The sequence below is a fragment of the Pagrus major genome, chromosome 19 (assembly GCF_040436345.1).
Source record: "Pagrus major chromosome 19, Pma_NU_1.0".
NCBI lineage: Eukaryota > Metazoa > Chordata > Actinopteri > Spariformes > Sparidae > Pagrus > Pagrus major.
This window is the reverse complement of record NC_133233.1, coordinates 13835195-13862568: the sequence shown is the minus strand read 5'-3', so window position 1 is coordinate 13862568 and position 27374 is coordinate 13835195. Positions and strand designations below refer to the sequence as shown.

Sequence of the window (27374 nt, the reverse complement as noted above, 5' to 3'; positions counted from 1 at the left end):
TGAAAACAGGACAAAAATTGTGAGGCAGAGAAACATGACCTCTACTCACAGAATTCTCCTAGATAACGCTATTTTTATTAAAACATTGTCTTTTTGTCTTCTAGTGCTTTGTTTTTCAATGTCCCTGTGTCATTTGAAATATAGGCAATAACATCCATCCCATCATCCCATTTTAATGATGTTTATTGGTGTTTAAAGTTAAACAAATAATACAAGAGAAAGTCAATATTTGGTGCTTTATTGTCCATACCCAAGAAGCATTTTATTTATTTTATATCAAACCTTTTTTTTTTTTTACCAGATATATTCCCACTGAGATTCAAAATTTCTTTTACAAGGGATTCCTGGCCAAGACAGTAGCATTAAAAGTTTCACATAAAAGAACAACCAGCAGTCTTAAAACAAGATTTAAAAAAAAGTTAAAACAAACAACAAAGAAATTTTCATACAAAAGAAACAAGTAACTTAAAACTTAAAATACAAATCAAGCTAAATAAGCAAATTACATCAAACAAGGACATGAAGATATAAAACAAAAACAAAATGATACTTTTAGTTCAGCATTACAAGTATTATTTTGAGGATACACAATCTCAACCAATCAAAATTATAAACTGGAAGAGGTAGAACAATTTAATTTCACACTGCAGTGATGACTCAGATTACCCCAGTAAATGTGTAACCGAAGCCAAAGTTTTGTTATTTTTGCTTCTAAATGGGAATGACACAGTGGGAATGACACAGTTGTGGTTAGAACCAAGATTATAAGCAAGTACTAAGAATGACAGCTTTTGTTGGTTAAATGTCCTCACTATTAGAGAAGGACAAACATACATGTGTCTGAACGGGCATGTACATGTATTGTTTTACTTCCTTTTTTGTTTACAACTTCAAAGTATAACTAGTCATGTATCTCTGTCTCAAAAAGTGAGTTTGAGCATATTAGATGTTGGAAGAGGCATTGCTCATATTTCTGTCTGTTTGTGTGACACGGCAGATTCATCTTCTGACCCTTCAGTCCGAGCTCTGTCAGCAGCCTGCACAGTGAAGCTGACAGCTAGGCCTCCCTTTTAGGCAGACCGCATCCTACACAAACTTAACTCTGTCCCAAAAAGTTAGACATTATACAGAGAAGGTGGCAACTGGGGAGAAAATAACGAGGGGAGTAGAGGCAAAAATGAAAGCAGTGTTTATGGGTGGAGATGTGTAAATCAATCACCAGCAAGTTAAGATGTATTTAACCTAACATTACCATAACTAATGGAGTACAGAGAGGTAGAGGAAGGGGAGGAAGGGATAGGGAGATGCAAATAATCAATCATAGCCAAGTTTTATGAGTGCTTGCAACACAGACAACAGCGGCAGCATTTAATCAAGTAGAGGGAGGTATACGTAAGAGAGATGCAGAAAAAGAAAAGAAAAAATAACAATAAATACAAACAGATTTTGTGATAAATAAATGAAGCTAAGCAGAGCTCTCCTTGTGTGTGGAACTCTGTGTGTGTTGGGAATTTGCCAGTTTCTGTGTTTTTGTGTGGGTGCACATCTTAAGACCATTGCTGGGGCGTTTTTGGGGTTTTTTTTTTTCAGGCCCTGATATCACAGTGAAAAACTTAATCTCAAAATATCTTAAGTGGACTATTTGGTTTGTCAGATACAAGCAGAGCTGATCCTGCCAAGAGGTCCAACATCTTAACTGTACAGTAGCTCACACATCAACAGACTCATGAAAGGATAACCCCTCATCCCCATCCCTAAACTACTGCAAGTAATGCTGACAGATTTTGCTGCCTCACTGCAGGGGAACACGTCAGCTTTTAAGATCCAGTTTTGAAAAAGGGAAGCCAGCTAAAGTGCTCCAGAGTCTATGCGCTGAAAACACTTTGACCACATTTAATGCAGTTGAGCTGCTGAAGTTGTAAGTTATGTCACTTTGTTCATGAAATCAAGGCATTTGATTTGCCTGGAGGGAAACAGTGTCTGAGGTATCATTTTAAAGGAAAAAGCAAAATTCTTTCAACAATTTCTTTGACATTTAAATGATGGCAAGCCCCAACGGCCTCAATAAGTGAGGTGTTGTGTGTGTGCATTTGTCCACGTCTGCCTTTGACTGTGTATTTCCATCAGAAAATAATGAGAATAATAAAGTTTCAGGTCAGCGTCTACAGCCTCCTGCTCTGCCACAAGAACAGAGTGGGCAGACGGCCTCTCACAGTTAAAAGAAAGGTGCCACGTAATTTTCTGTCAAAACAACCTTAATGGCAGTCATTAGGGATGAAAGGCGCGTCAAGCTAAGGCTTTCTGCCTCTCATGGTGAGTCAAGTGACAATGATTCGACTTCACTTTATGGGTTGGTAGAAGACAAACATTTCATATTTGTGTTTTCACACAAAATCCTGATGTCCAAATCCACAATGTGATGTGACTTCTAATTCACGATTCGATTCAGTTTTTGTTCTAAATTTTCTTTTTCCAGCACTGACATCCATGCCATTTATACGTTAGAGTATTGATTCTTGATTTGTAAAGCTCAACAGATCATTGGTTTTATGCCCTGACAACTGTCATTTACCTTTTTGAATTTTTATAGAAAATTATAAGCCAAGTACATGGTATCAAGTGTGATAAGACCAACTTATGTTTATTTTTAACATACCATGCTAAGGCCATTTGGTGAAATGTAAATCATTTACTTAAAATGTCACAACAATTACTTTTTTCAAACAATCTGTTAAACACAAACAGAAAGAGTCACTGAATGGCAGAAGGGTACTTCACTAAAGCCTGAGTTTCCTCACAGCGTGTGTTTGTAGCATGTGTGTTAACAGTGTGTACTATATATGTAGTATAGCTTACAAACTGTAGTTTGTCCGTGACATAACCAATGGGAATTGCAGAATGTTGCTGCTAGTTGACTTCAGTGAAGCAGGAGGATTTTCCAGTTCGATCTGTTGTTTTCCCACAACAGATGTCATTTCCCACTCTGGCAGTGGCCGTTGTGTCATGTTGAAAAGCACAGCCGCAGGTGGCAAGTAAGCTAAGCTGTGTTGTCTTTAAAGTGTTTCTGTTTTTTTTTCTTAGGATATGGGCCAGAGGCACGCAGGTTGGCTAGAATGGAGAGAGGAAAAAACATACCGGGAGAATTGCTGAGCCTGCATTTGCTTTCGATGATCAAAATTTAAAGCTTGTTTCAGTCAATTTGCAACTTCGAATGGAAATTGCGATAGCCTTTGTATTCATCATTGATTGCATTCATATGAAGACAAATACATCGGTCAGCCACTACATTTAAAACCACCTACAGGTGAAGTAAATAACATTTACCGTCTTGATACAATTCAATATTCTGCTGGAAAACCTTGGGTCCTGGAACTGATGGATGCCATGTGAATGTTACTTGACAACACAGCACTCACCCAAACACTGTTCCAGACTTAGTAGACCCCATATGGCAAAGGCACTCCCCAATGACAATGGCCCCCCAGCAGGACAAGGTGCCCTTCCACACCAAAAAACTGCTCAGGAATGGCCAGAGGATTGGAATAAAAAGCTCAAGGCATCAACCTGGCCTACAAATTCCCCAGATCCCAATACGATCAAGCACCCATGGGACATGTCTGACCAAGTACGTTCCGTGGAAGCCTCACCATGTATTGGACTTGGCTCTGACCCATTGAAGCATTGGCCCCAGGACCTCTGGGGTTGTCCTGTAGTGTCTGGCATCAGGGCTTTGGCTGTGAATCCTTTGAGTGCTGAGGGTTGTGAGGCTGGGCCTCCATTGATAGGACTTGGTCTGGCACGTTCCATGCGTACTTGATCAGATTGGGATCTGGAGAAGTAGGAGGCTACGTCAACGTCTTGAGGCTTATGTCTCGTCTCTTGGACCATTCCTAAGCAGTTTTTGCTGTGTGGCAGGGTGCATTGTCTTGCCTGGGGGGCACTGCCATTGAGGAATGCTGTTACCATAAGTGGTTGTACTTGATATGCAATGGTGTTTGGGGGTATGGGACCCAAGGTTTCCCAGAAGCATTGTAACAAACTGATAAATGTTATTCACTTCACCTGTCAGTGGTTGTCACATTGTGGGTGATCGGTGTACTGCACATTTAATTACAGGCCTTTAGTTTGAGATTGGTAAACAAGCGGAGTCAGGCACTAATGACTCAACCGAAAGCAGAGTTTCATGCAAGAAATAGCCAAAAAATCATATCCACTTAATGCTGGGACACAGTACCAGGATAGACCAGGTGAATGTGGGTCTCAACAAGGCTGTTGTGAATTTGAAAGCTGTACTAATCTAGAATAGATCAGGCTATGTTTAGCTGCTAATAAAGACAATGACAGCAGTTTGTGTAAGCCCATTGCACCAGCTGTTTCTTCATTAGACACACACCACTGCCCTGTCTACATACAGTTGTAGACTGCAGCTGGTCTATAGCTTGTGCAATAAGCATCATTATCAGTAAATAATTTAATTCTGTCCATAAGAATGAAGGAACGCAAGGAGCTAAAACAACACTAACAAACTGATATGCAAAGCATTTCAAGTTTAAGCCACTGAGCAGCCGTCAGCAGTATAAAAGCTTTCACCTCATAAAATGAATTGCAAAATGATTATGATATACCAACCTTGCAGTAAAATTGCTTCCATGGGGGCTCCGACTCTTTTGTCGCAGCTGAGACCTCTTGACTCTCCTGTGAATGTAACCTTGTATTTTCGCAATTTCTAAATGAAAAATCAATTTCCTCTAATTTGTGCATTTTATCAAATCCTCTGAGAGAATAAGAAGTCAAGAGATGGATGAACAAGGAGAGAAACACGACTGAATGTGGGAGGAGGTGAATGTACACAGGCACGGTTTCTAAAATTTGCAGGTGCGCGTGTGTGTGTGTGTGTGTGTGTGTGTGTGCGCGTGAGTAAGATGCAGACTGCGAATGTGACAGTATTTGACTAAGCATGTGTATATATGGAAGAGAAATTCAGAGCATAGTGATAGTCAGCATAGTGTATGCATTTTGGTTTGGAGAAAAAGATAATGCTGTCAGCCTCAGCAAATGAAGTTGTCAAGAGTTAGACTACTTATAAGACTTAGTGACAAAGCGATATCTCTGACAGTCTCTCTTTCTATTTTTCTGTCATTACATAAATTTCTTATCCACATCTCACAGGTTTTATTCTTAACCCTCACCAGACAGGCCAATATCTATGTGTGAGGATTATAGTATGATTATAAGGTCAGTAACTCTAAGCATTGTGGTCAGGAGCCCATGTGAGTTGACTTGATGTGCAAATTTGGTCAGCAAAGATTTCTAAGGCTGTTATGTTGATATCTGTTTAAAATACTTTAGCAAGATATGTATTTTAATCTTTATATGGTCCATTTGATGCTCCTTTCAAATATGCTGTAATCAAAGTTGCACAGCCTGGGAACTGTTGAACTGTTAGGGTATCAATTATTGCGTGATCTAAAAACCAAGATCACAGGCCAACAATACCAGAGATTACACTGCAAATTAAACAAGGCAAGGGGTTTGAGAGATTCATGGACCAGCTGACGACTGGCAACTAATGGCTCTTCCTCCTAATTTCTTTCAGTGCTGTTAGTAAGTTTTTCATTTACATTCAACATAAATTTCTTTTTGTGATACTATCACTATCAAACAAATTATACTATCATAGTATAATTTGTTTAATATGTAATGTTACTGCAGTAGGTCTCTTCTGTGTGCAGAAACTACAGTTCTTAAAGTAATTAGCTGCTATTACTGATTTTAATTTGGTCTATACTATCATATCATTTTTGTCAAGGTCATAGCCAAACTAAATTTCTTAATTCTTTTCCTTCTATTTTTAGACCAAGTTTTTGTCTCACTAAACTTTCTATTCAATAGAAGCTTTGAGAGGCAAGTGATGAAAAAAATAATGTTTCCTAACAACCCAATTACCAGGATAAATGTTGGCGTGTGAATAAATTTGTTTGCAAACCACGGATATACTGAAACTTAACATTTATTTATGTTGCAACTTTACATTTCTTGAGGTTACATTTTTTGTTTAATATCATTTTAACACTGTGCGTATGGTCTGGTTAGATTTAGGCACAAAACCAGTTGGTCAGGAAAGGAAAAGATCATGATTTTGCTTAACATACTTCATTTTGTCCCTATAGATAAGGCTGGAGATTGTTCCGAAGTCTATAAAATATATGAGGAGCGAGAGTGGTTCTGATTAGGATGAGAATAACAGGGTAGGCAAATAAGAGTCAGAATAAGGCGGCTCTTACAAAGAAAAGCAGTGGGATCTTCTTGTGGCCGAAACAATTATTGCAAAAACAAAAAAAAAAAAAGGGAAACAAATAAAAGAAAACTTTTTGAATCAAGGGACTTAGGACAGAAGGTGTCCTTCACTGTACAGATTGTTAATCCCACTGAGGCAATGTGATTGTGATTTTGGGCTGTATAAATTAAATTGATTTGGTTTGATTTGATTCACCAGTTTCACTGATGAAAAAGTTAAGGAGTGATAATCCTGGGAAGACATTTTTCTTTTTCTTTCATAAACTCAGAAAACCACTTACATTAGATTTTGAAAATAGATCCACAGATTATTTATTTCTCACTTGCCTCTCAGGACTTCAGTGCTATGCTATTAACACTCCATGTAGACTTTGTCGATGATAGACAAAGAACTCCCCCCACTCTGTGTTGGAAATTGACATGCTGAGTTGAGTTGATGAGCATGGGGAAATATGTTGTACCTTTTAATGTGACGGCTTTGTAGTTTTGTTATCACATTATGTGTGTTGTGCTGTCATTAGTTTTTGTTAAGTTTATTGTATTAAAATTGTAATAATTAAAGTCAATTAAAATTACAATTACCTCCTGCTTTCTCTCTAGTACACCTCCTGGCCCTAGTAATAATTCTGAGAGTTAATAAAGTAAGGGTGTATGTGTGTTTTGGGGATGAGAAGTCTGTTCAATTATGACCATGTCTGGTTATTAGTCAGACATCCTACAGGCATTGAGCTGATTAACTTTTAGATAAGACAGTGTTGGATCACGAATCACTAGATCACTGTTGGATGAACAAATCCAGGTACTACAGGCACACAAATACATTATCATACATCCAACCATGGGTAAACAAGTGTTTTTAATGGTTTCTATACAGATGAACATGAGAATGTTAGAGACACTTGTACTTCAGCATGCAGGTAAGCTCACACTCCTGTGCCCCGAGGTCTTGCTTATTAGAGTCTTTGTTGCAGTGGGATAATAAGATCTCTGTTAGCACTGATTGGTTGTTCTTCATGCCAACTTTGCAGTACTGCTTTATTATGAAACCAGACATGTAAACCATATCTACAAACTAACAGCTTAGAAAATACTGCTCCTTACATACACTTACAGACTGCATAAACAGAGAGATATTGCTTTCTCTCTCTGACAGGAATGTTCTTGTCAGTGGTGGCCTGTAGATTTTTGGCTGTTTTCACCGATATCTGCAACAGACCTTGTTAATTCCTACACCTTGGGAATGCATGTTGCCTCAAAACACGAGTGTATTTGGATGAATGAAACACATACATATTCATAATGCAAAGCTGGCTTGCACATATATTCCCAAACCTTCTTCCCAGTTTAATTTTCAGTTGTAATCCCCTTAATTGCTTGTATTATCATGGTATTTCTACCAGATTTATGTAGTTAACGGCTAATATTCTGTATTAGTTCAATTTGTGATCACTGTGCCTGTTCAATTCTGGGTTGTGTGAGTCAAAAACCATGGGGGAAAGTAGGACTGTGAATTAACTTTTTGCCAGTAAAATGCATTTTGATTTTCTCTTCTTTATTTCATAATCAGTAATACAAATAATGTGCATGAACAGTGGCCCTAAGTAAACAAACAACACACTTTCAAACCCAGCTGTCCAGGTTCATTTACATCCTCAAGCACACATGTTCCCATAAAGATGAGTGGTAACATACGTTAATTACATGCAAAATGCAGTGATACATGCTATATTGTCAAGGCTTATTACTTCTCCACTTTTGAAATATGGATGTGTTTGAAATTTGCATTAATGAAGTTTGAACGTATGTTGTTTCTTGTTGTATGAAAGGAGTGTGGTCCTTTAACGAGCACACATTCGTCGTTTTCTCCCAATTGTCCTCTTCACTTTCTGTTATTGAAAGAATTTAATGAGCATCATCTGTTCGGATCAGCAAGAACTGCCTCTAACCTTCTTCCATAATGCCACATTCAGACCAAACGTGAAGAAGCTATTTGCGTCACCAGTAACGCAAATACAAATAACTGCAAACCCCATCGGTATGAACCCAAAACGAAGAGATTTCTCTGTGATCTGACTGCAATAAATGGATCAGAAAGACACCGAAATAACAACATCATAATGCTGCCTTGTAAAAAGCCTGAATTCATGCTTTGTCAATTCTGTCGGACAGTTTTAAAAAGCTTGTTCCCTGAATGGAGTTGATCAGAGCTATGCTGTACTGAGACGTATTTCCAAAACTCACCACGTAGTCTTACTTTCTTGGTCACTTCCCTCCACGGCAGCTCCTTATTTGTCCTGTCTCGGTATGAGTAGATGTGTGAGTAGATCATACAGCTCTGGGTGTCCACAAACGGCTACAATTAGTGATTATTATCCTCTCCTCCATTGCTCATGTTCAGTGTCCGGACATCAGTGTGAATGTCACTGCTGATAGGCATGCGAAAACTTTGCTTGAGTTCAACATTTTCAACTCACGGAATTGTCACTTGACGTGATTTATTCACACCATCACTTCACTTTGCGTCACGTCCAAACACACTTACAAAAGTTGATGCTGAATGGAGATCTAAGCAAAAATCACTGTTCATATGTCCAAAGTTTGTATGTGAGTCTGTTTGGCTCTTGTGTGTACAGTTCACATTAGTGTTCATATGAGTCAGAGAGCTGAACGTCTCAAAGTGCTTTGCTTTGGCTCATTTAAGTATGTGGGTCGTTGATGATATCATCCAAAATAATTCCTCCACCCCTTCACCGGCTCTCTTCCTCTGATTGGGAGACGGGAGGAATGAGAGGGAGTAATCCAGGCCGCATCTCTTCAATTGATGACAAGACAAGATAAGTGAGAAGAGTGTTCATCATGCTTTCATTCAGGAGATGATGAAAGATACGAGAAAGGGGGAGAATATATAAACAAAACAATATTTAGTAGTAATGATGGAAACAAGTCAAAAATCAACATTAAGAAAATAAAGGAAAATAATGTGTTTCAGATGGAAGGAAGTTGCCTTAATTACACAGAAAAGTAAGTATTGCGGAGCAGAAATGACATAAGATTGGAAGGGAGCGTAAAGGAGAAGGCAGCGTGGGAAGGAGAGGTGTGTGTTGCCTAGGAGAGGAGGAAAAAGCAGGCAAAGAGGATGCAGAGAGAGGCACACACAAGCAGGCTGATAGACAAACACACACACACACACATACAGACACAAACAGGCAAAGGTCACACAGCCATCCGCGCCGCCTGATACTCAGACAAACTGGCGGTAAAATGCTCTATTTCCCATCCAAATTAAAGTGTCAGTTAATATTAATGTGGAAGTGAAGACTGTCAGACAACCAACACACGGACACACAAACACACACACACACATACGCAACAGCATTTACACTCATGCACACAGACACAAATACAAAATTTAGAATCTCGCCTGGTCAATTACTATCAGCCGATGGAGTCACGCATACAGGTCACAATGGGATGTGTGTGTGCACTTGTGTGTGTATGTGTAAAGCTCTGATCAGGCCCAGTGTCACGTCTCGTCCCATCTGTCACATGAAGGTTATTTCTGAATGGAGATGCAATTGTGGCGTGCTGTATTAAAGGGGGGGGGAGTGTTCACCTGCTTGTGTATACCTTCTTATTTGCAGATTTTTGTGCCTTTTGTTAGTGTGTGTATGTGAGTGTGCGTGCGTGCACATTTCAGTGCCTATGAATGTAATGTATTTGTGTGGATGAGGCAAGTTTTTTCCTAGTTCACATTTTTTCCCCAGCTCAGGTAGGGTTTTGTTTCATTGTCTTTATGCTTGCTTGTGGTAGGTGTGTGTGTGTGTGTGTGTGTTAGTGTGTGTGTGTGTGGCAGCAGATTGCATACAATTGCTGTTCTGTTTGTCTTGCTGTATCTTGTTGGTGTAAATGGGAACGCTGAGGAGGGAGGGAGGGAATAATCCCTCTGTATCTCTTTCTTCAGCCGACCGGAACATCGTTCTCGCCTCTTGCTGGGGAGCGCACACACACGCACACACACGCACACACACACACACACACACACACACACACACACACACAAACAAACACATCACCCAACCAACCATGAAATCGTAATGTCAGACCTGTTAATGCCTCTAGATAGTGGCTACTGCATCCCTGCGTGGTCCTGCACCTTACACATAAACACACACACACAGGGAATAAACAGAGAGCTATCTTTCTCTCTCTGACAGGAATGTTCTACTCAGTAGTGGCCTGTAGATTTTTTGCTGTTTTCACCGATATCTACAACAGACCTTGTTAATTCCTACACCCTGTGAGTGCAGGTTGCCTCGAAACACAGTTGTATTTGAATGAGTGAAATACTTCATGAAATTTATATTCAGAATGCAAAGCCTGCATGCAAATATATTCCCAAACCTTGTGCCCAGTTTAATTTTCAGTTGTAATCCTCTTAATTGCTTGTAGTAATGTTATTTCTGCAAGGGTTTTCAAGCTAACAACTAATACTTTGTAGTCGTTCATTTCGTGATCATTCTAGCTGTTCAATTCTGGGTTGTGTGAGTCACAAACCATTGGGGAATGTAGGGCTGATTTAATTAATTTTTATGCCAATACATTGCTGTTGAAATGTTTTCTCTATTTCATAATCAGTTATACTTACAGTAACAGCAAGATTTCAAACCCAGCTGTCCAGGTTCATTAACATCCTCCAGCACACATGTTCCTGTTAAGATGAAAGTCAGTATTCATTTATTTCATGCATGCAAAATACTGTCAACTGTCAACATTGATACTATGCTATAATTTCGGCACTTATTACCTTTAAAGAATATAGGGAATGTATTTTCTATTTGAACATCTGACAACTAACGAACATCTAACTGTGGTCCACAATCAGCACACATTTTATGTTTTCTACCAATTTTCCCTTTTTTTTTTAAACATGTTTGAACTTGAGTGGAAGACACAAGACGGGGCATGGAAAATCAGCAAGAAACAGTTTGACTTTGTATACTTTATGATATTGTCTTGTAGTATCAGAATATGGTTATCAGTTGATAGTAACTGTCAATATTAGAGTTTATTTAAAAAATTTCAGTGTAGGAGCACACAGATCTACTTTGTTTTGAATTCATTTTCTGCTCGAACCCATATCAGTAGTCTGCATATGTAAACCCATTCCAAAAATATACACATGGATTATTTGTACTACCTTTTTTCACCATTTGCTCTTACCATATACTGCATCGATTGAGCGCATGTTTCAAAACATCAATTTGCACTATGACCTGAAGTAATTAAACCAATACTGAGCTCTAATGGAGAATGTAGTCAGTCAGTGTAATGGAACAGGTCAATATCCGATGAACACCAGGTACATTATGCTCTGTTTGTTCCTGTTTCTGTGTTTCTCTGTGTGCGTGTGTGTGTGAGGGAGAGAGACAGTGATTTAGGATTAAATTTGCTTCCAGTCCTATCATTACTCTGTTGTGTTTATGTGTTTGAGTTGGATGTATGTATCAAACGTATCTGATTTGCTTGTAAATCTGCTGCTGTGTACATTTGTTTGTGTGTTTTCACATCAATCTGTGTATCTCTGCAGTCAGCCGTGTGTGTGTGCGTGTGTATGTGAGTAAGAGGGGCAGCATCAGTGCCACAGAGAATCACCCTGTCAGTCTCCATGTCTCTTCGTCTTTCCCCCGGCGGCGTCACTCTTCTCCCTCGCTGCACAGATCAAAGAGCTGACACATGCCCCCGATGTCCCCTCTCTCCTCCTCTCTTCTATCTCTGCCTAACGCTCTCTGTCTCTCTGTCTTTCTCGCAATCGTAACCCTCTCCCTCTGTCACTCATCCTCTCTTTCTATCCTTTACATCCAGCTTCCTCCCTGACTATATCAGCGGGGATTTTGATTCCATTACTGCGGAGGTCAAAGCTTTCTTTTCAGGCAAGGTGAGTGGAGCACAACTTGCACACACTCTCAGAGCTACAGGTGTACACACAGAGACACATACATAAAAAGTAATAGGACTTCAGACAGGCATAACTTGAAAGTTTGGACTAAAGAACTTCACGCTATTCTTAGCTTGAAACTGGACCCCTTAACCACCTTGACATAACTTCAGCTAGACGCTGACATATCCAACATGGATTCCTCTGAGATGAGACCTTTCCCATCTGATGCAAAGTGCCACCACACTGCAGAGCAGTTAGACATCAGTTTGAATTCACTACCATCTTAAAGCTTACAGTTACATTTGAAAGTTGCTGCTTTATGTTCACTATAGCTGCACATTGTGTGGAGACAGAAAAGAAGTAAACCATTGATTGTGTACAGGACTTGTGGATAAGTGCACATAAATCATCTCCATTTCTTATTAATTCCTGGGATATTCAACTTAAGGAATGCAATATAGCAAAAACTGTGGCCAGCCTGTCAAATCCAAACTTTGCTTATCTTATTCTTATGTGTCTTCTCTGTTACTCTAATTGCACAGCCTTGACAATCAGTTGAACTGGTATTGCTGGGCTCAATGCTTTAAAGAGCTAATAAGGGACAAAAGCAGTGAATATATCAGACAGTTAAGATAAGGGATAGTCGGTAACATAGGAAATGGAGTATTTTTTTGAACTTCTGTGTCCATTTAATATATTCCATGATCATGATGCAGATATGATCCCGAATACTGTCACTGCATTCAGGAAATTTAACCCTAGGTGACATTTGTTGCACTACTATGTCTAAAAACAACTAGACCTTAGTTGTATATTTTGTTAAGTTATGACATTATCCTCAGAGAAATCCATAAATTAATTCAAGCTAAAGGGTGCGTTTCATTTCGTCACTTGTGGCTCTAACTTCCAAGGAAACATCAGATGATAGGTTAGGGAGTGACGAAGGAAGTCGTGACCATGACTAAATATAACGTGAATTCAATTTAAATACATCTGTGAACATTTTGTTTTCATTTTTGTGATTGAAAGACCCCCAAAAGGCAGAAAGTGTGCATTTGACATGATTTTAACCATCAAGTGAGTTTGAAAAAACAGGTGTTGCATTGTCATAGAGTTAATGTCACGCTGTCTGGATGAATGGATAAAAGAATATCCAAACTTGACAAGGGTCAAACCGCCTTTTATGCTCAAGACTCTACAGGAGTTCCAACTACAGTGACACGAACATGCAGACTGAATCATCAAAGTGGGTACAACTGTGTGGTCTGACATCCCTTCAGCTGTCAGTGCTCTCCAGATTTAGACCCAGTCATCAAAAGCCACTTCTGGAGGTGGTCAGAGTGACATTTTACAGGTATATTTCACTTTCTGATCACCCAGGATCAGGCAAACTGGATACTTTTTAAAAAAAAAAAATGTTTTTACTTTTAACAAAAACCACATCCCTTTATCATACAAAACAACTCTTGTTGCATATTGGGCTGCTAATAGCCTAAATGTCATTACTGGCTCTTAACCTCACAGTAATCGTCTTTAACCTCAGCATAATAGATGTAATGGTGGAGCTTGTTGGGAGTGTTAACACAGCCTGGCAGGAGGCGCTGCTTTGCATTTAACCCACAGCTAAAGATCAATGCAATTGTTGGGAAAACCTCTGTGTGTTTGATCAGGGGTCATGAGATGAATGCCCATGTAGAAATAGTTTGTACAAAACTATTTTTTTTTTTTTCTATTTGCTTTATTCATATTGAAATACTGTGCGTACACCCTTTCAGCCCTCTAAAAATTATTAAAAAGAACCAGATGATCTGAGAGTTGAAAGTCACACTTTGATTAATTTGCTTCCATTGCAAGAAGACATTTCTTCATGTAAATGGGTCACAAGGTGCATACAAACAAAAAATACAAAATGTATTTTAAGGACCTGCAGATGGGTAATTAAATCGTGTCAAATATAAAAGAATACACATTTTACTGGGGTATTGCATGGGGTAGTGAACAGGAGTCTGCATTTTTGGTCAAGTTCTGGTTGTTTACTTGAGAAACATTTTGAAATAAGATGTAAATGTATTACCATAAATACAGTACATATAAACATAGTCTAGACATAAGACGATGCTTCTCCAGAGTCCCCTGATGACATCCTACGTCATAGTCCTTCCTCCCTAGCTGTCCATGAAACTTGTTCATACGGCATATTTAGACTAAAGTATCCAAGGTCAGAAAAATAAAATGCAAATTCTCCTATGAAATGGACTACCCGTTGTTTATAACAAGCAAAATGTCAAACCAGAACACTTGAGAGATGAAGCTTGGTTCAATAAATAATAAATACACAGTAAGTTTCACATAAACACACACACCTTAGAGAAAAAAGTGCAGTGCCCGTGTAATCTTTTGCTGTGTTTAGCTGTGTGTTACTGTGATCAGAGCCCCACAGATGCACACAGTTTAAAAAGCAGATCCAATACTTCACAATGCACACGCACAACCACACAAACATGATCACACACAAACACTCACATACACAGATATGGGTTGCCTTTAGCTGTGACACCCTCCTTTTCTCTCTCACCCTTCTCCCCTCTCTCTCTGAAGCTGCCTGTAATATTAGTACTTTTTTTCACAAGTATCACACAGGTTGCCTAAAAAAATGAGCGAAACCGTTTTTTCCATGAGAGAGAACAGACTTTTATGGTAATGCTTTAGGAGCAGAACAATGGGAAAGTTTGAGGCGTTCCCTCAGAGATTTGTCGGAAACGGTGAATAATTCTGCATAAATGGAAAGGAGAGAAAAGAAAAGCATCGCAAGGGAGGGAGAGATGGGAGGAGAGGCAGGGATAGAGGGGTGAGAGAAGAGGGGGGTAGGGGAGGGGAGGGAGGATGGATGGGATCAAACAGAGCACAGCGAACAAGTTTGTGTGAACTGACTGCAGTGTGTGTGTGTGTGTGTGTGTGTGTGTGTGTGTGTGTGTGTGTGTGTGTGTGTGTGTGTGTGTTAGGGAAGTTGGTGTACTTTGGGAGGAAAGTGACAGTGTGTGGATAGAGAAGGAGACAGAGGGAGAGAGCATGGTTGTTTACCTGGATGCTGTAGTTTAGGGCCACTGACTGGAGCCTCTGCATTATTCAGCAACACAGCCCACAGACAGCCAGACAAGACTCAAACACTGATTTATACCTCTCTCCATCTCTCTATCTCTTTCTGTTTTTCTGTGCTCTGTTATCCCCCTATCCCTTATCTCTGCCTTGGTTTTTGTTTTGCCCTCTGCGTGTGTGTACATCTATCTGATTATGTTTTGTTGCCTGTGTGTGCGTCTCCATTTTTCTTTTTTGCGTAGGGGTGCAAGCTGATAGAAACAGCCAAACAGGACCTCACAGACTTCACCAAGTGTCTTGCAATCATGGTGGAGGAAATTGAGAGACGACAGTTGCAGGTAAACATCCACTGCACATAACACACTGAAAGTCTGACATTTTTCCTGCTAAAGTCCCATATTTAAAAGTGACACTTCGCATTCTTTTTGATTTACAGCAGGTTTAGGTGCTCTATAAATACTGTGAAAGTATAAAAATGCTGAATCCATGGAGAAGTCAGATACTGTACCTTCAAGCGAGCTGTCACGACTTCCACAAGGTTTTGATGTCACAACTATACAGCCAACACCCTCAGGGCTGTGGTTGCAAAAATGCTGGCATGATGTAGAAACACTGTGAGAGCTGACCAATCAGAGAAGACTGGGCACTAAAACAGAGCGTTCAGACAGAGGGTGAATAGAGGTGCTGCAGCAATGGACCAAGAAACGATTAGCCAAGCTAGCCTGGATCTGTCTAGAGGGATCAAAATCTGCTTCACTAATTAACACATTATATGTTTTTTGTTTAATGTGCTATTTGATATGCTATATGCTTTATCTTCCTTGGTCTGGACCAGTGACTTTCTGTCAAAAATAGTTTGAATAAAGACATTGTTCTTATGAAAACAATACAATACTGGCGTACTGTAGTTATAGCACTGGGTAAAATGAGTAAAAAAAAAAAAGTACAGCTCTTCTCTCCAGCCTCTGAGAGTTTAGTGCCCCTAAGCAAGGCGCTCAGTCCTCAGGTACTTAACATAAGCTGTTGAGAGGTCAATAATATTGGACTGTGGTTGGCTGTGGGCAGATCTGAGGTGCGGGCATGTGTGGGTGTATGAATATGAAATGGTGCTGCTGGAAAAAAACATGCATGTTTACTCAACATTCCCTGAAGTGTTTCAAGAGTGTTGAAAAATATCATTGGAATAACATCAGCCACGTTTACACCTACATATAGTATTCAAGTGTAATTGTGGTTTTGCGCTGATGTAAAATGAAATACCTCACTCTTGTTGTGATCTTTGTCAAAGTGTAAAGCATCTCCTAACAACCTGATACCCAAAACTCTGAAATGAGCTGCCAGCCAGAGCGAAGCCCCGTGCTCAGCCAGCTGCTGCAGAGCCCAGACACACAGTGATCTGATCCAGAGATTGACTCCATTTCCATTCTGACTCACAAAATGTCAGCTGAATTGCACAGAATGTACATCACACGATGGGAAAAATATGGAATACAACAAACAGTATATTATCTCTAATTCCAAGAATTTCAACAAATAACATTTCTTAATATCATGGAGAATGATATTTTGTCCATTTATCTATGTATGTGTATATTTATTAGTGTACCTGTCTTCTTTCTGTCTCTCTTTCCCCTTTCCCCGTTTTTCTATCTCTATTTTATCTAATATTAGCCTTTTTTAGCAGCATGCCAAGTGTTGCTCCAATCACTGACGAGTGCCCCAATCACTTCAAATCTTGAGGCTGATGAAACACCACAGAGAAGATGCTTGCAGCCACACAAAAATGCACTTCATCTCATACAGAATGCACATGTGTTGTCACATTGTGCATTTTCACTTTGTTTTTTGGTGTCTGGCTTTAAGGGAACATATACTTTTGTCCTTTCCTTCCATGGGCCTTTTTTTTGTTGGCCTAGCTAATATTTACTCTGCCTTTTAACTAGTGTTTGTCCGTCTGTCTGCCAAAGAGAGATAGGAGCCCGGCAATCAGTTTTTTCTGACATTCTGTAAGAGTTGCTGATGATGACTTTTTTTGTTTGTTTACCAGGATTTTTCCGCTTTTCTTCACGGACGATGACTCTTATTTGAACTTTTGTTCCCTTCAGCACTTTGTGAATAGGAGTAGCTTACAGAAAAGCAGAGCTTTTCTCATGATTTCATATCGCATCTTGTCATTTTCTCTTTTGCTCACCTTCATTAATTTCCAACCACTTAGCCTGTTTAAATGAATTAACACATGGATGAAATCATTGCAGAGTGATTTGCAGATTACTGAGCGTTGTTCTCCTGTTTGGGCTGTTTAAGATTCACCATATTAGCCCCTGAATGTTTTCCTCCTCACAGCTTAGCGCTCGATTTAGAGAATTTATCTCATATTATGTTGGGTGAAATCCCAAAGAATGGTATCAGAGGATTATGGTGTGTGGATGAGAATGATTTTTGTTTGTGTGTACGCATATACATATATTTATAAATGCGTGTGTATTTGTGTGTTTACATCACAGTGTGCCTACAGTTGAAAATGTGCCTTTGTGTGTATATGTCTACTTTGTGCAGGTGTTTGTAAAAGGCTAGTTTGTGCGTGAGCATTTGGTACCTGTGTACATCTGTTTGTCTATGTACTTGTTGAAGTGTGTGTTTGTGCATGTGTGTGTACCCCAACATGTGGTTTGTGTCTGATCGTCTGTCTATATTCTCACACCTCTGTCCTAGTTAGCGTCTCTCTCCTTGCTTCACTGTTTCAAGCATAAGCAGCATTACCGTTTTCATTTTCTTCTCTCTTTCTCTGCTTATCTGTTCATCATCCCCAATAAATGGATGTGAGTGTTTTGTGTTGATCTCCGAATCGCTCTGACTCCCCCAGCCAATCAGGAGAGAGTACGGCCGGATCTGTTGAGCCAGCTTGTTGAGTTTTATTCATTCAGTCGTGAGATTCTCCTTGCCCTGCTTGTTTTTTTGTTTTTAGTAAACAAACATGAAATGGGAACAAATGAAAATCCAGACTGATATAGAGAGTTTGATATGCGTAGCGGACACAACAGCAGTGTGATGGAAAGCGGAAGATTGAGCAAGCTACTGTGTCATTGGACGCTCAAACACAATACACCTCTAGTCGTTGCTCCTTGTTCTCTTTCACCATTCTTTACTTTCTTTGAGCTTTTCTGCCCTCTGGAACTAACTGATACTCTTCACTGATACTGTTCTCTGTTGGTTTGATCCCTCCACACCTCTCTTATTCCTCCTTCTGGCAGCAGCTTTGTTCCTGTCCTGGCATTCTTGGGTATAAAAAATGTGTCCTTAGTAAGCAATAAGAACAGTGAGGACATCAGAGGTGAATTTGGAAGACGGTTTGATGGATGGACAAAAGGGGCAAGGCCTGTTGTAGATAAAAGATTATACACACATATAGACTATCTGTATCCTAATTTTTGAAATATTCATTTTGAAAATATGTTTTCAATTTTTTGAAAACTTACATGAATAGAGCGATTTCTCTGTGACATACTTTCATTATCCAAAAACAATTAAGAACATACAGTATCAATGAGTCACACCATTACACTGGGTGACACAGCCCTGGTACTGTCACTCTGACTACGAACTAGGGTAGGGATAGGATGTGCACAATTAGATGACTGGTTAATTAAACATAGCTACCCTCGCAAGTCGGCACCAGATACTAGTCGTTACACATTTAAATTGCGTATTGACATAATTTGCACTGATATGACAAGTCTCTGAGGCAAATGAAATGTTCATAGTTGTTGTCATGTTTTGTAGGATAATGTGTGATGTTGATAATGCACAAGGTGCCACTGTTTTTAGTGGCATTTATAGTACATTTTAGTTATTGAAAAATGGGATTAACAATTTCAAAAGGCTCGCATAATATACGTAATATTTTTTGACAATGTTTACACCTATAGATTGTGCTCAATTTTGAGTGTTTTGTGAGTGTTATCTTACCTTTAGACAAGTCAATTCATTTTAAGTTTAAACTTCCATTTAAACACCCCTAAGGTCATCAATTGTGTATTAATCTGTGGCTAAGAATTGTCCCCATTAAATGCACTATTTACTCCGGTTTGAGTTATGATTTCTAAAACGGGAAATTGGGAAATTATTGAGCCTTTTTTAATGTGGGTATTTGAAATCTGTTTTAAAAGATTTGCATGTTTTGTGGGGGTAAATGAGCTTACTCATGACCCACAGACACCACAACAAGTTGTAAGGTTTTGAGAAACATACTAATCCCTTTTGGTTTTGGTGTTTTCGTGGGATGTGTTGACACTAAGTAAAAAACAAGATAGAGTAACCCTAGTCTTTTTCTGTAAGACCAGGTTAAGGTAAAAAATGTTTTTGTTCCCATCTGTTTGGAGTAACACATGGATGTTCTCTTCGTAGGTTAATGCAGTGGGTTTCAGATTTGGTTATTATTTAGTCATTTTTATTAATCAAAGGGAAGTATTTGACTCAAAGATTATAATTTTTCTATTTCATAACCTCTCTCTCTTTTGCTGTCTCTCAGTCTCGCAGAGGGGAGTTTGTTTACCAAGTGCTGTTGTTTACAGTTTCGGCGATGTCTCTGCATGTGGGGGCGTCAGCCAGATGTTATAATAACCCTCAATCTCAGCAGTGGTTAAGTTTTAACTCCATAGCCTGATGCAGGAAGTTGTAATACATTTAGTTCGGTAAACAGTCCTCTCAGGTTATGTACAGTAAAGAGCTACTGCACAAATTTGATCTGAGCTCGTTCAGCTTTTGGGAAACGTTGAATACATTGAACCAAAGGCAGCTTATTGAAATAGTAAAGGGGAAATGGAAACTTATTTCACAGTGGCGTAGTGGGTTTGCTGTGATGTTATTTACTAAAAGGGTTAATGCATTCACATAAACTTACAGAAAAAAACACTCACAATACTGTTATCGTTGCAGATGAATGTGATAAATATGATCTGGCTGATTTGTAGATGTAGGTGTAAGAGCAGCAATTTCTCAAAGTTTGAAATGTAGTTAGTAAACTTTACGTGATTGTACTTTATTGGCTGCTACTGTCTATCTTAATAATGTTTAGATACAGCCAGGCAATAACAGACAACCTCAGCGAAGGTAATAGAAAACAATTTAACCTCTTCCGTTCTGATTGTTTATTATTTGCAGTATGTGTTTAAGGTGAAAACACTGAAGTGATATGTGATTGACTGTCAGTCGTCACCCTCTGACAGCGCCTCTGCCCTCTAGACTCTGCTGGGTTTTAAGGCTGTCAGCAGTGGTGCTTGACTGCTCAGGGACTCTGTGTAAGGATATAACTGCTGAGAGCTGTAAATATTGTACTTAAGTGAACTGCTGGCCTAAAGTTAAGAAGGACCTTATTCTAGCACTGAGGTTGCAGGAAATTGTATAAGTTTAAGTAATCCACTTAGCTTTCTTGATTTGGTGTTAACTTGTTCACCTCTTAAATCAAGAGACTGTTGTTTACCGTCATTGTAATAGCCCATATTCATTCTTTGATCTACCGCTGATTGTTTATCTCTTCTCCATCTCATTTTTCCCTCGAAGCTCCGTGTCCTTGCTGTTTCTTTCCTTTAATGTTTACTTGTCCCTGTGGCATTTGTTAATGTGCTTGTTTGTTTGTTTTTCTTTCTTTGTTTAATGTTAAGGCTGGTGGTATTCTATATTTTTGTTATTTTCAACAAATCCCATAAAAAGACCAACGCCAGCAAAGTATTAGTCCGTCTCTCATTACATTCTGACCTCATGTTATGGAAAATAAAGGAACAAGCCACCCAGTGAAACTGTGGTTCACTGTTGCATTCTTAATAGTTAATAGACAACAACGGACGTCTATGGCGCAGAGGAATAAGATATATCTGGCTTTGACTACACAAACAATATTAGTTTTGGTCTTTTTGAGGGATTAGTTTGCAGGACATCTTTAAAAACTACTAAACAAGCTCTTTACCTGCTTTATTTACTCATATCTGAAAATGTGTCTCTCAAAATTTCATCCAATCTTCACCAAATGTTACACATAAAATATGCAGTCTATTCTGAGCAAATAATTTCATTGCATTTCATTTACTGTATAGAAGGCTCTTGTGTAAAACGTAAATTAAACAGAATGTGATCATTTGCTTATCCTTTTTGACATGTACTCAATAGAAAACAGTACAAAAACGATATGTTTAATGGTTTACCTCCTCATTCTTGATTTTTCTAAATATATCCTTATCCTGATTGATACTGGCAAAATGTTTTAAACACTTAAATTCTTTGTCTTTCCAGGTGGATGCCATAGTGACACTGGGTGGTCTTGGGGGCAGATTTGACCAGACCATGGCATCTATTGAGACCCTCTACCATGCTCTGTCCATGACACGACTCCCCCTGTTGATCATACAGGAGGCTAACCTGGCATACCTACTCAGACCCGTGAGTGTACTTTAAACACACAGTACTTAGCCTTCACATTGTGTGCATAGACAAACACCCATTCAATGATTCTGTCCTTTTCCATTCATTTTCACAGGTGTAAAATACCACTAAAAAGGGAGGTCATAACACTTGTAAATCGGTTTTTGCATGTCTTTTAAGTGCACTTTTGATGAAGCTCAAGGTGCATTTATTATGTGTATATCTGTATTTGAAGACAAGACCTGCAGTATATTTTCACCACACTGAATAACACCCTGCTCTAATATCCTCTACCCCCTCTAGTCTCCCCTCTTCCTGTCCGTCTCTTCATTTTCTGTTCTCTCTCTCAAAAATGTTCTTTTCCTTGCTCTGCTTCCACCTTGATTGGAGTGTTGAACACTTTGTTTCTTTGTTAAGTAATCACTTCAAGAACCCCCGCACACGCACGCACGCACCCACACACACACACACACACACACTCTTTTGGTGCCCCAATTTGCTGTTGTACATGAGAGAGAGAGAGTCTCTTTTGATACTCCCAAATTGTTTTTCCTCAATGCCAGCCACTTTCTCATGCTCCTCAGTTGATTGAGTTTACAAGTGGGCCGAGTTGCCGTCATTTGGGACACACTGTTCTTTTTTTTCTCTGCCTCTTTCTTTTCCCCCCTGTGTTGTTTATTTGCTGGATCTTCAGGACAAACAACTAACTGTCGCACTTCTTGATGACACCTTGTAATACGTTAAGTAAACCTTTCTCTCATGCACTCCCTCCCTACCTCTTGTCATTATTCCAAAGGCGCGTTGTCATTTGCTGCTTCATACCTCGACACCTCCAATTAATCTTACTTCAGTGAGGGTAAATTAAGCTCGTTTGTCAACGCAGCTCCAATTCGCTAGCGACTGATGAACGCAGACGCCTGTACATGAAGGTGAACGCAACCTTCGAAAGACCCAGTGCTATTTGTTCAAGTTACATCTGTAATTGAAGTGTTTACAACTTTTGCCAAATATCCTCACCGCCCGTATTCCATGCAATCAAAGCTTTGTTACGTGCTTAGCTTTGGGATTTGGTGGTACAATCAATACATAGAGGGTTGTTGATGTACTGTGCACAAACAGACAAGAAACTAAAACCAGAGGTAAATTGCCAGTCATGTCCGTTTTGCAAATTTGACAAGTATAAATGCAGTGTCCTGTTAAACATGCACATTTTAGAAAATAAGTGAGACTTGCTTCTTCTTTCCAGAATAAATCAGTGAAAGCCTAAGTAACAGATATGCTCTGACTTAATCAGGATTGCGTCTGTTGTTTTAGCTTTTGTTTCCCAGATGAGGTGTCAAAGTGTTATTATGCTATCTTTGGGAAATATGCAGAAGTCTTGTGCTTTCTATAGCTGGCTCAGGGCTTTTGCATAATTCTCATGTCTTTTATTAAATCAAGGGTAGGGACATTGCAAGGGCTGCAGGCTTGTTTAGTCCCTACACGACAGGAAGATGTTTTAATCAGTCAATGTCCCAAGGTAAGGCTAAATTTACTCAATTTGGATCTATAGAAAAAAGTTGCACTGAGTTCATCTGTTTTGTTGTTTTTTCTCATTTGTCATTTGCTCTATTGAGTCTGGGTCCAAGGGCCAAGCAGAGCCACATTTACTCAAGTTAGTATCCCAACACCTAAGGATACTTGCGAGAACCTGCTCTCTGTGTCGTGGGATAGGAAAGGCACAGTGCTGTGTCAGCCCAATCCGTGCTATAAATCATTCTAGAAAAGCGCACACTCTAGGTCAAATGTACAAGCTTGTTTTGGTGATGCCCTTTTGAGGAGTGAAACTTGTCAGACAAGAGCTGATTTAAATGATAAAGTGCGATAGCTGAGGTATGTTAACTCATTCCAACTTCTGCTGGGCTGGAGCAAGTTAGCAACAATATGGCATTCAAATAAGAAATGAATAAATACATGAGGTAAAGAGCTGACCTGGTTCTACATAGAAACCCAATGACAATTGATAACAATGGCCTTTTGATATTAATATTAAAGCCAAATGAAAAGTCATGGCAATATTATTATATACACTGTATATGCCTAATTGTGTTATTAATACTTTCTCTCTCTCTCTCTCTGTTAAATACATAGTATTTTAAAGTAAGTTGATGAACATTTAAAATATTACACCTGCTTCAATAAGTCTGTTAGCATTGTCATCGTCAGCATTCTGACATTAGCGTTAGGGTTGTTTTGATTCCAGTATCGCAAGTGGAAGTCAGATCCACCAGCAGTTGTTGTAGTCTTAACACAAAGGGAATGTGGCAAAATTTAAACAAAAATGTATAACATTATATACTGTAACATATATGCAGTCACCAGGCAACTTTTAAAAAATAAAGTTTCCCCATAGGAGTTCAATCTTCATTCGTTTTCTTCTCCATGTCCCAGCTAAAAAAGTAGCTAGAACTGTTAGTAACTAGTTCTACAACCAGAAAAAGGTACATTCTTACACTGCCTACAGACTCTCCTGCATATGTGCATGTGCACATGCATTTGTTTTCCTTTCTCTCTGTTCTTCATACACTGTCTCTCTGACACACTTACACAAAGAGAGTTTGTTCATGTATAGAAAACAACCTCAGGGTTGTTTCCTAAACACAAATCGCTCCAAAGCTTAGAATTTTCCCATGATTCCTGCCCTCTGGGTATGCAGCTCCAGGAAGCCAGGCAAAGGAAACTGTGCTTTAAACATGTCACACTTTCAAGATTTCAAACTCCTAATTTAATGTGAATGCCTTTGCTGTCTTTGTCTGCATCTGTTTGATCCTTTTTAGATGTCGATCTAAGTTCTAGCCGTCAACGCTTTTTGTCTTTTTATTTATGAGGTGTGTGACACTTTGAGCATATGTGGCGCTCAAGCCTGCAGATTTTCAAAGTGTTTATGAAACAAAATCAACAAATTTCAGAGATTTTTAGTTTCCTCCAGATGCAACGTTTCTTTACCAAATACACATATACATGCTAAAATGAGGTGTCGATGTTTCTTTGTATCTTTGTTTTTATACGCTGTGAATGAGAGAAACTCTGTTTTGACCTTTTTACATTCCAGGATAAGACTTCATTATAACCAGTGCATTCATAGCAAAGTCATTATTCAACCTGGAGAGCCTGACACTACCTTGCACCCACACTGTCTGGTTCTTGCTTTTTTTTATCTTCCAGCCCTGGTTTCCCAAAGGGATACTTAGACATTTTGAAATTTTGCTCATTTTTTTTTTTTTTGTAGCGCACTTTATGAAAAGACTTCACTGTATCTCAAAACCATTTCTTCATATGTCCCTCAGACTCCTTAACACTGTCAAATGTCCTCTATTGATACTGTTTTTCTGAGCTAATAAAATATGCTATAGGAAACACTGCCTGTCGACTCCCAGTTAAGAATTCATGAGAGTGCAACCAGTGGCTGTACTGTTGAAGTGAAAAGCTGCTTGTTCATACAGTAATCGGTAGCCAGTGCAAAATTCTTTTGACTCACTGTGACACACAGTAAAATAGAGTATAATTCAAATTGGCAAGGTATCCTTTTTAAGTGTGGGTTGGAGCTGAAAATGGGTTGCAGCATTGACAGGAGCAATAATTTATTTTAATGAGCCGTGTTCCCTGGGCGGAGAAGCTCAGTTTTCTCATTTGGGGCTGGAAAAGTTTAAGAAGTCGTGCTCCACATTTGTTTTCCTTTTAATTTTTTCTATCTCATTGTTTCCACCTGTCATCGTCTCTTACACACACACACACACACACACACACACACACAAATACTCATTATACTCATTTTCGCACTCACACTGTGTGTCAACAGGGCAGCCACAGACTGGGAGTGAACACAGGCCTGGAGGGGGACTGGTGTGGTCTCATTCCAGTAGGTGGACCCTGCCAAACAATCACCACTGGACTCAAATGGAACCTGGGTGAGTCCCCTTTATTCATTGTTAGCATCTGTGTGATGCTCCACGGCAAATAATTAGTCTTAAACTTCCATTGTTACTTTACTCTACATATGTAGGCTTTGTAAAAAAAAGACCCTATCTCTGCTCCTGTAAAATTACCACATACAAATTAAGCATCAAAGTTCATCTTTCCTTTATGTTTTCTCAAAAAAAGAAAAAAACATGTCTCTTTTTAAAAAGAGAAGTTTCTTGATTGTAATTTAGACAATGATGCTGTAAATGTAACAAGAAATTGATGTGTAGTGAGGGGAATGGAGGACAACATCAGGCCTTGTCAAATCACATTTTCAATATCTTATCCGAAAAACTTTCCTTCTCAGCGTCCTTGTAAAGTTATGGTTTCAGCCTGTTGAATACTAGATGTTCAAGGATATTATGGTTTAATTTATTTGGTTCTTTTTATTTCTGTATCATTTTTAAACTCCAAATTTCTTTCATATGACTTACACAACAGGTGTGGACTGCTCAAGAATTTTGTTTGGACCTATGAGAAAAGATACTTTTTCGGAAGGTTGGTGGAGATATGTAGAACTGAAACACAGGTCTATATGTGGGAGGAAATTCTTGAAGACACTCTGCTGATCTCAGAGGGGGAATTTAAAACCAAGTGCTAAGAAAACTCCCATCCCCACCCATAACTGTCAGCTGCCAACACTGCAAACTTAAATTTGCATTCTCTGTGAGAACAACTTCCCATGAATTTTCAGCATGCATAATAAGATACAGTTAAGTACAGATGCAAAATTTGCTTCCGTCAAATGAAGCTGCGGTTTAAATAAGTTGCATATATTGAAGACATATATACCACAATGAGCTTTTTATATTCTTGAATATTGTGTGAAAATCTAATCAGACACCCAACTGAGGACCCCTGTGGTCTTAGCCCACTCTAAGCCTTATGGCCAGCTGTGTTCTTAATGAGTTGTCACAGACCAAACTGCCACCAGAACGAGGGGAACCTGGACCTTCTGTCAGGGGGGTTGCATAATGTGTCTGCTTCGTGGTGGGTGTCCACTCTCAATGGTTGTGTGTGCGTATGTGTATGTTTCTGGAAGTCTATACACTTGAGTGACCACGTTTGTGGGTCTGTGCTTTTTTAAACATGTCTGTAGGCTTGTTTGAGTAGTGACTGTGTGTGTGCCTTTCACCCTGTTTATTAACTTGCTTTATGTGTGTGTGCTTTTTGATCAGCTACTGTGTGTTGTATATTTACTCAGCACACCTGTGAGATGGCCTTCTGAATGGTAATGAGAGGGACTTTATACATGAGAGTCCTATGCAGATTAGCCAGTGATAACAAGATGCCTAATTAATCACATGCATATTTAGAAGGCTGGAAGTAATGATTTCCCGTTGGGGTTGGGAGGAAGGACCAGAATATGAAACAAAAATTAGGAATATATTTATTTTTTCATATTTTTGAGTGCAGCATGTATGAGTGTTCATATAGTAACAGTGCATCATGTAATACCATCTTTCACTAATTTGTGCAGTTGTTTTTACTGTTTAAATCCGTGTCTGCATAGGGTTCTCAGTTCAACTTCCTCAGGGGCCCAAATCAGCTCTGTGCTCTGGCATCACTCTCGGGTGACACTGAGAACTCTTCAGAAGTTCATTGAAATGATCCGCCACACTTGGGTTCA

At 39.2% G+C, this 27374-nt stretch overlaps 1 protein-coding gene across 3 annotated transcripts in view; it reads left to right on the top strand.

Moving 5' to 3' along the window:
• The window catches only part of tpk1 (thiamin pyrophosphokinase 1), a 73570-nt gene that overhangs the window by 22169 nt on the left and 24027 nt on the right, over positions 1-27374 (top strand). For all 3 annotated transcript variants that reach the window (XM_073488304.1, XM_073488303.1, XM_073488305.1), the window contains exons 5-8: positions 12160-12232; positions 15574-15669; positions 21617-21763; positions 25584-25692. In XM_073488304.1, coding sequence (XP_073344405.1) covers positions 12160-12232; positions 15574-15669; positions 21617-21763; positions 25584-25692 — 425 coding nt within the window. The remainder of the gene's footprint in view (positions 1-12159; positions 12233-15573; positions 15670-21616; positions 21764-25583; positions 25693-27374) is intronic.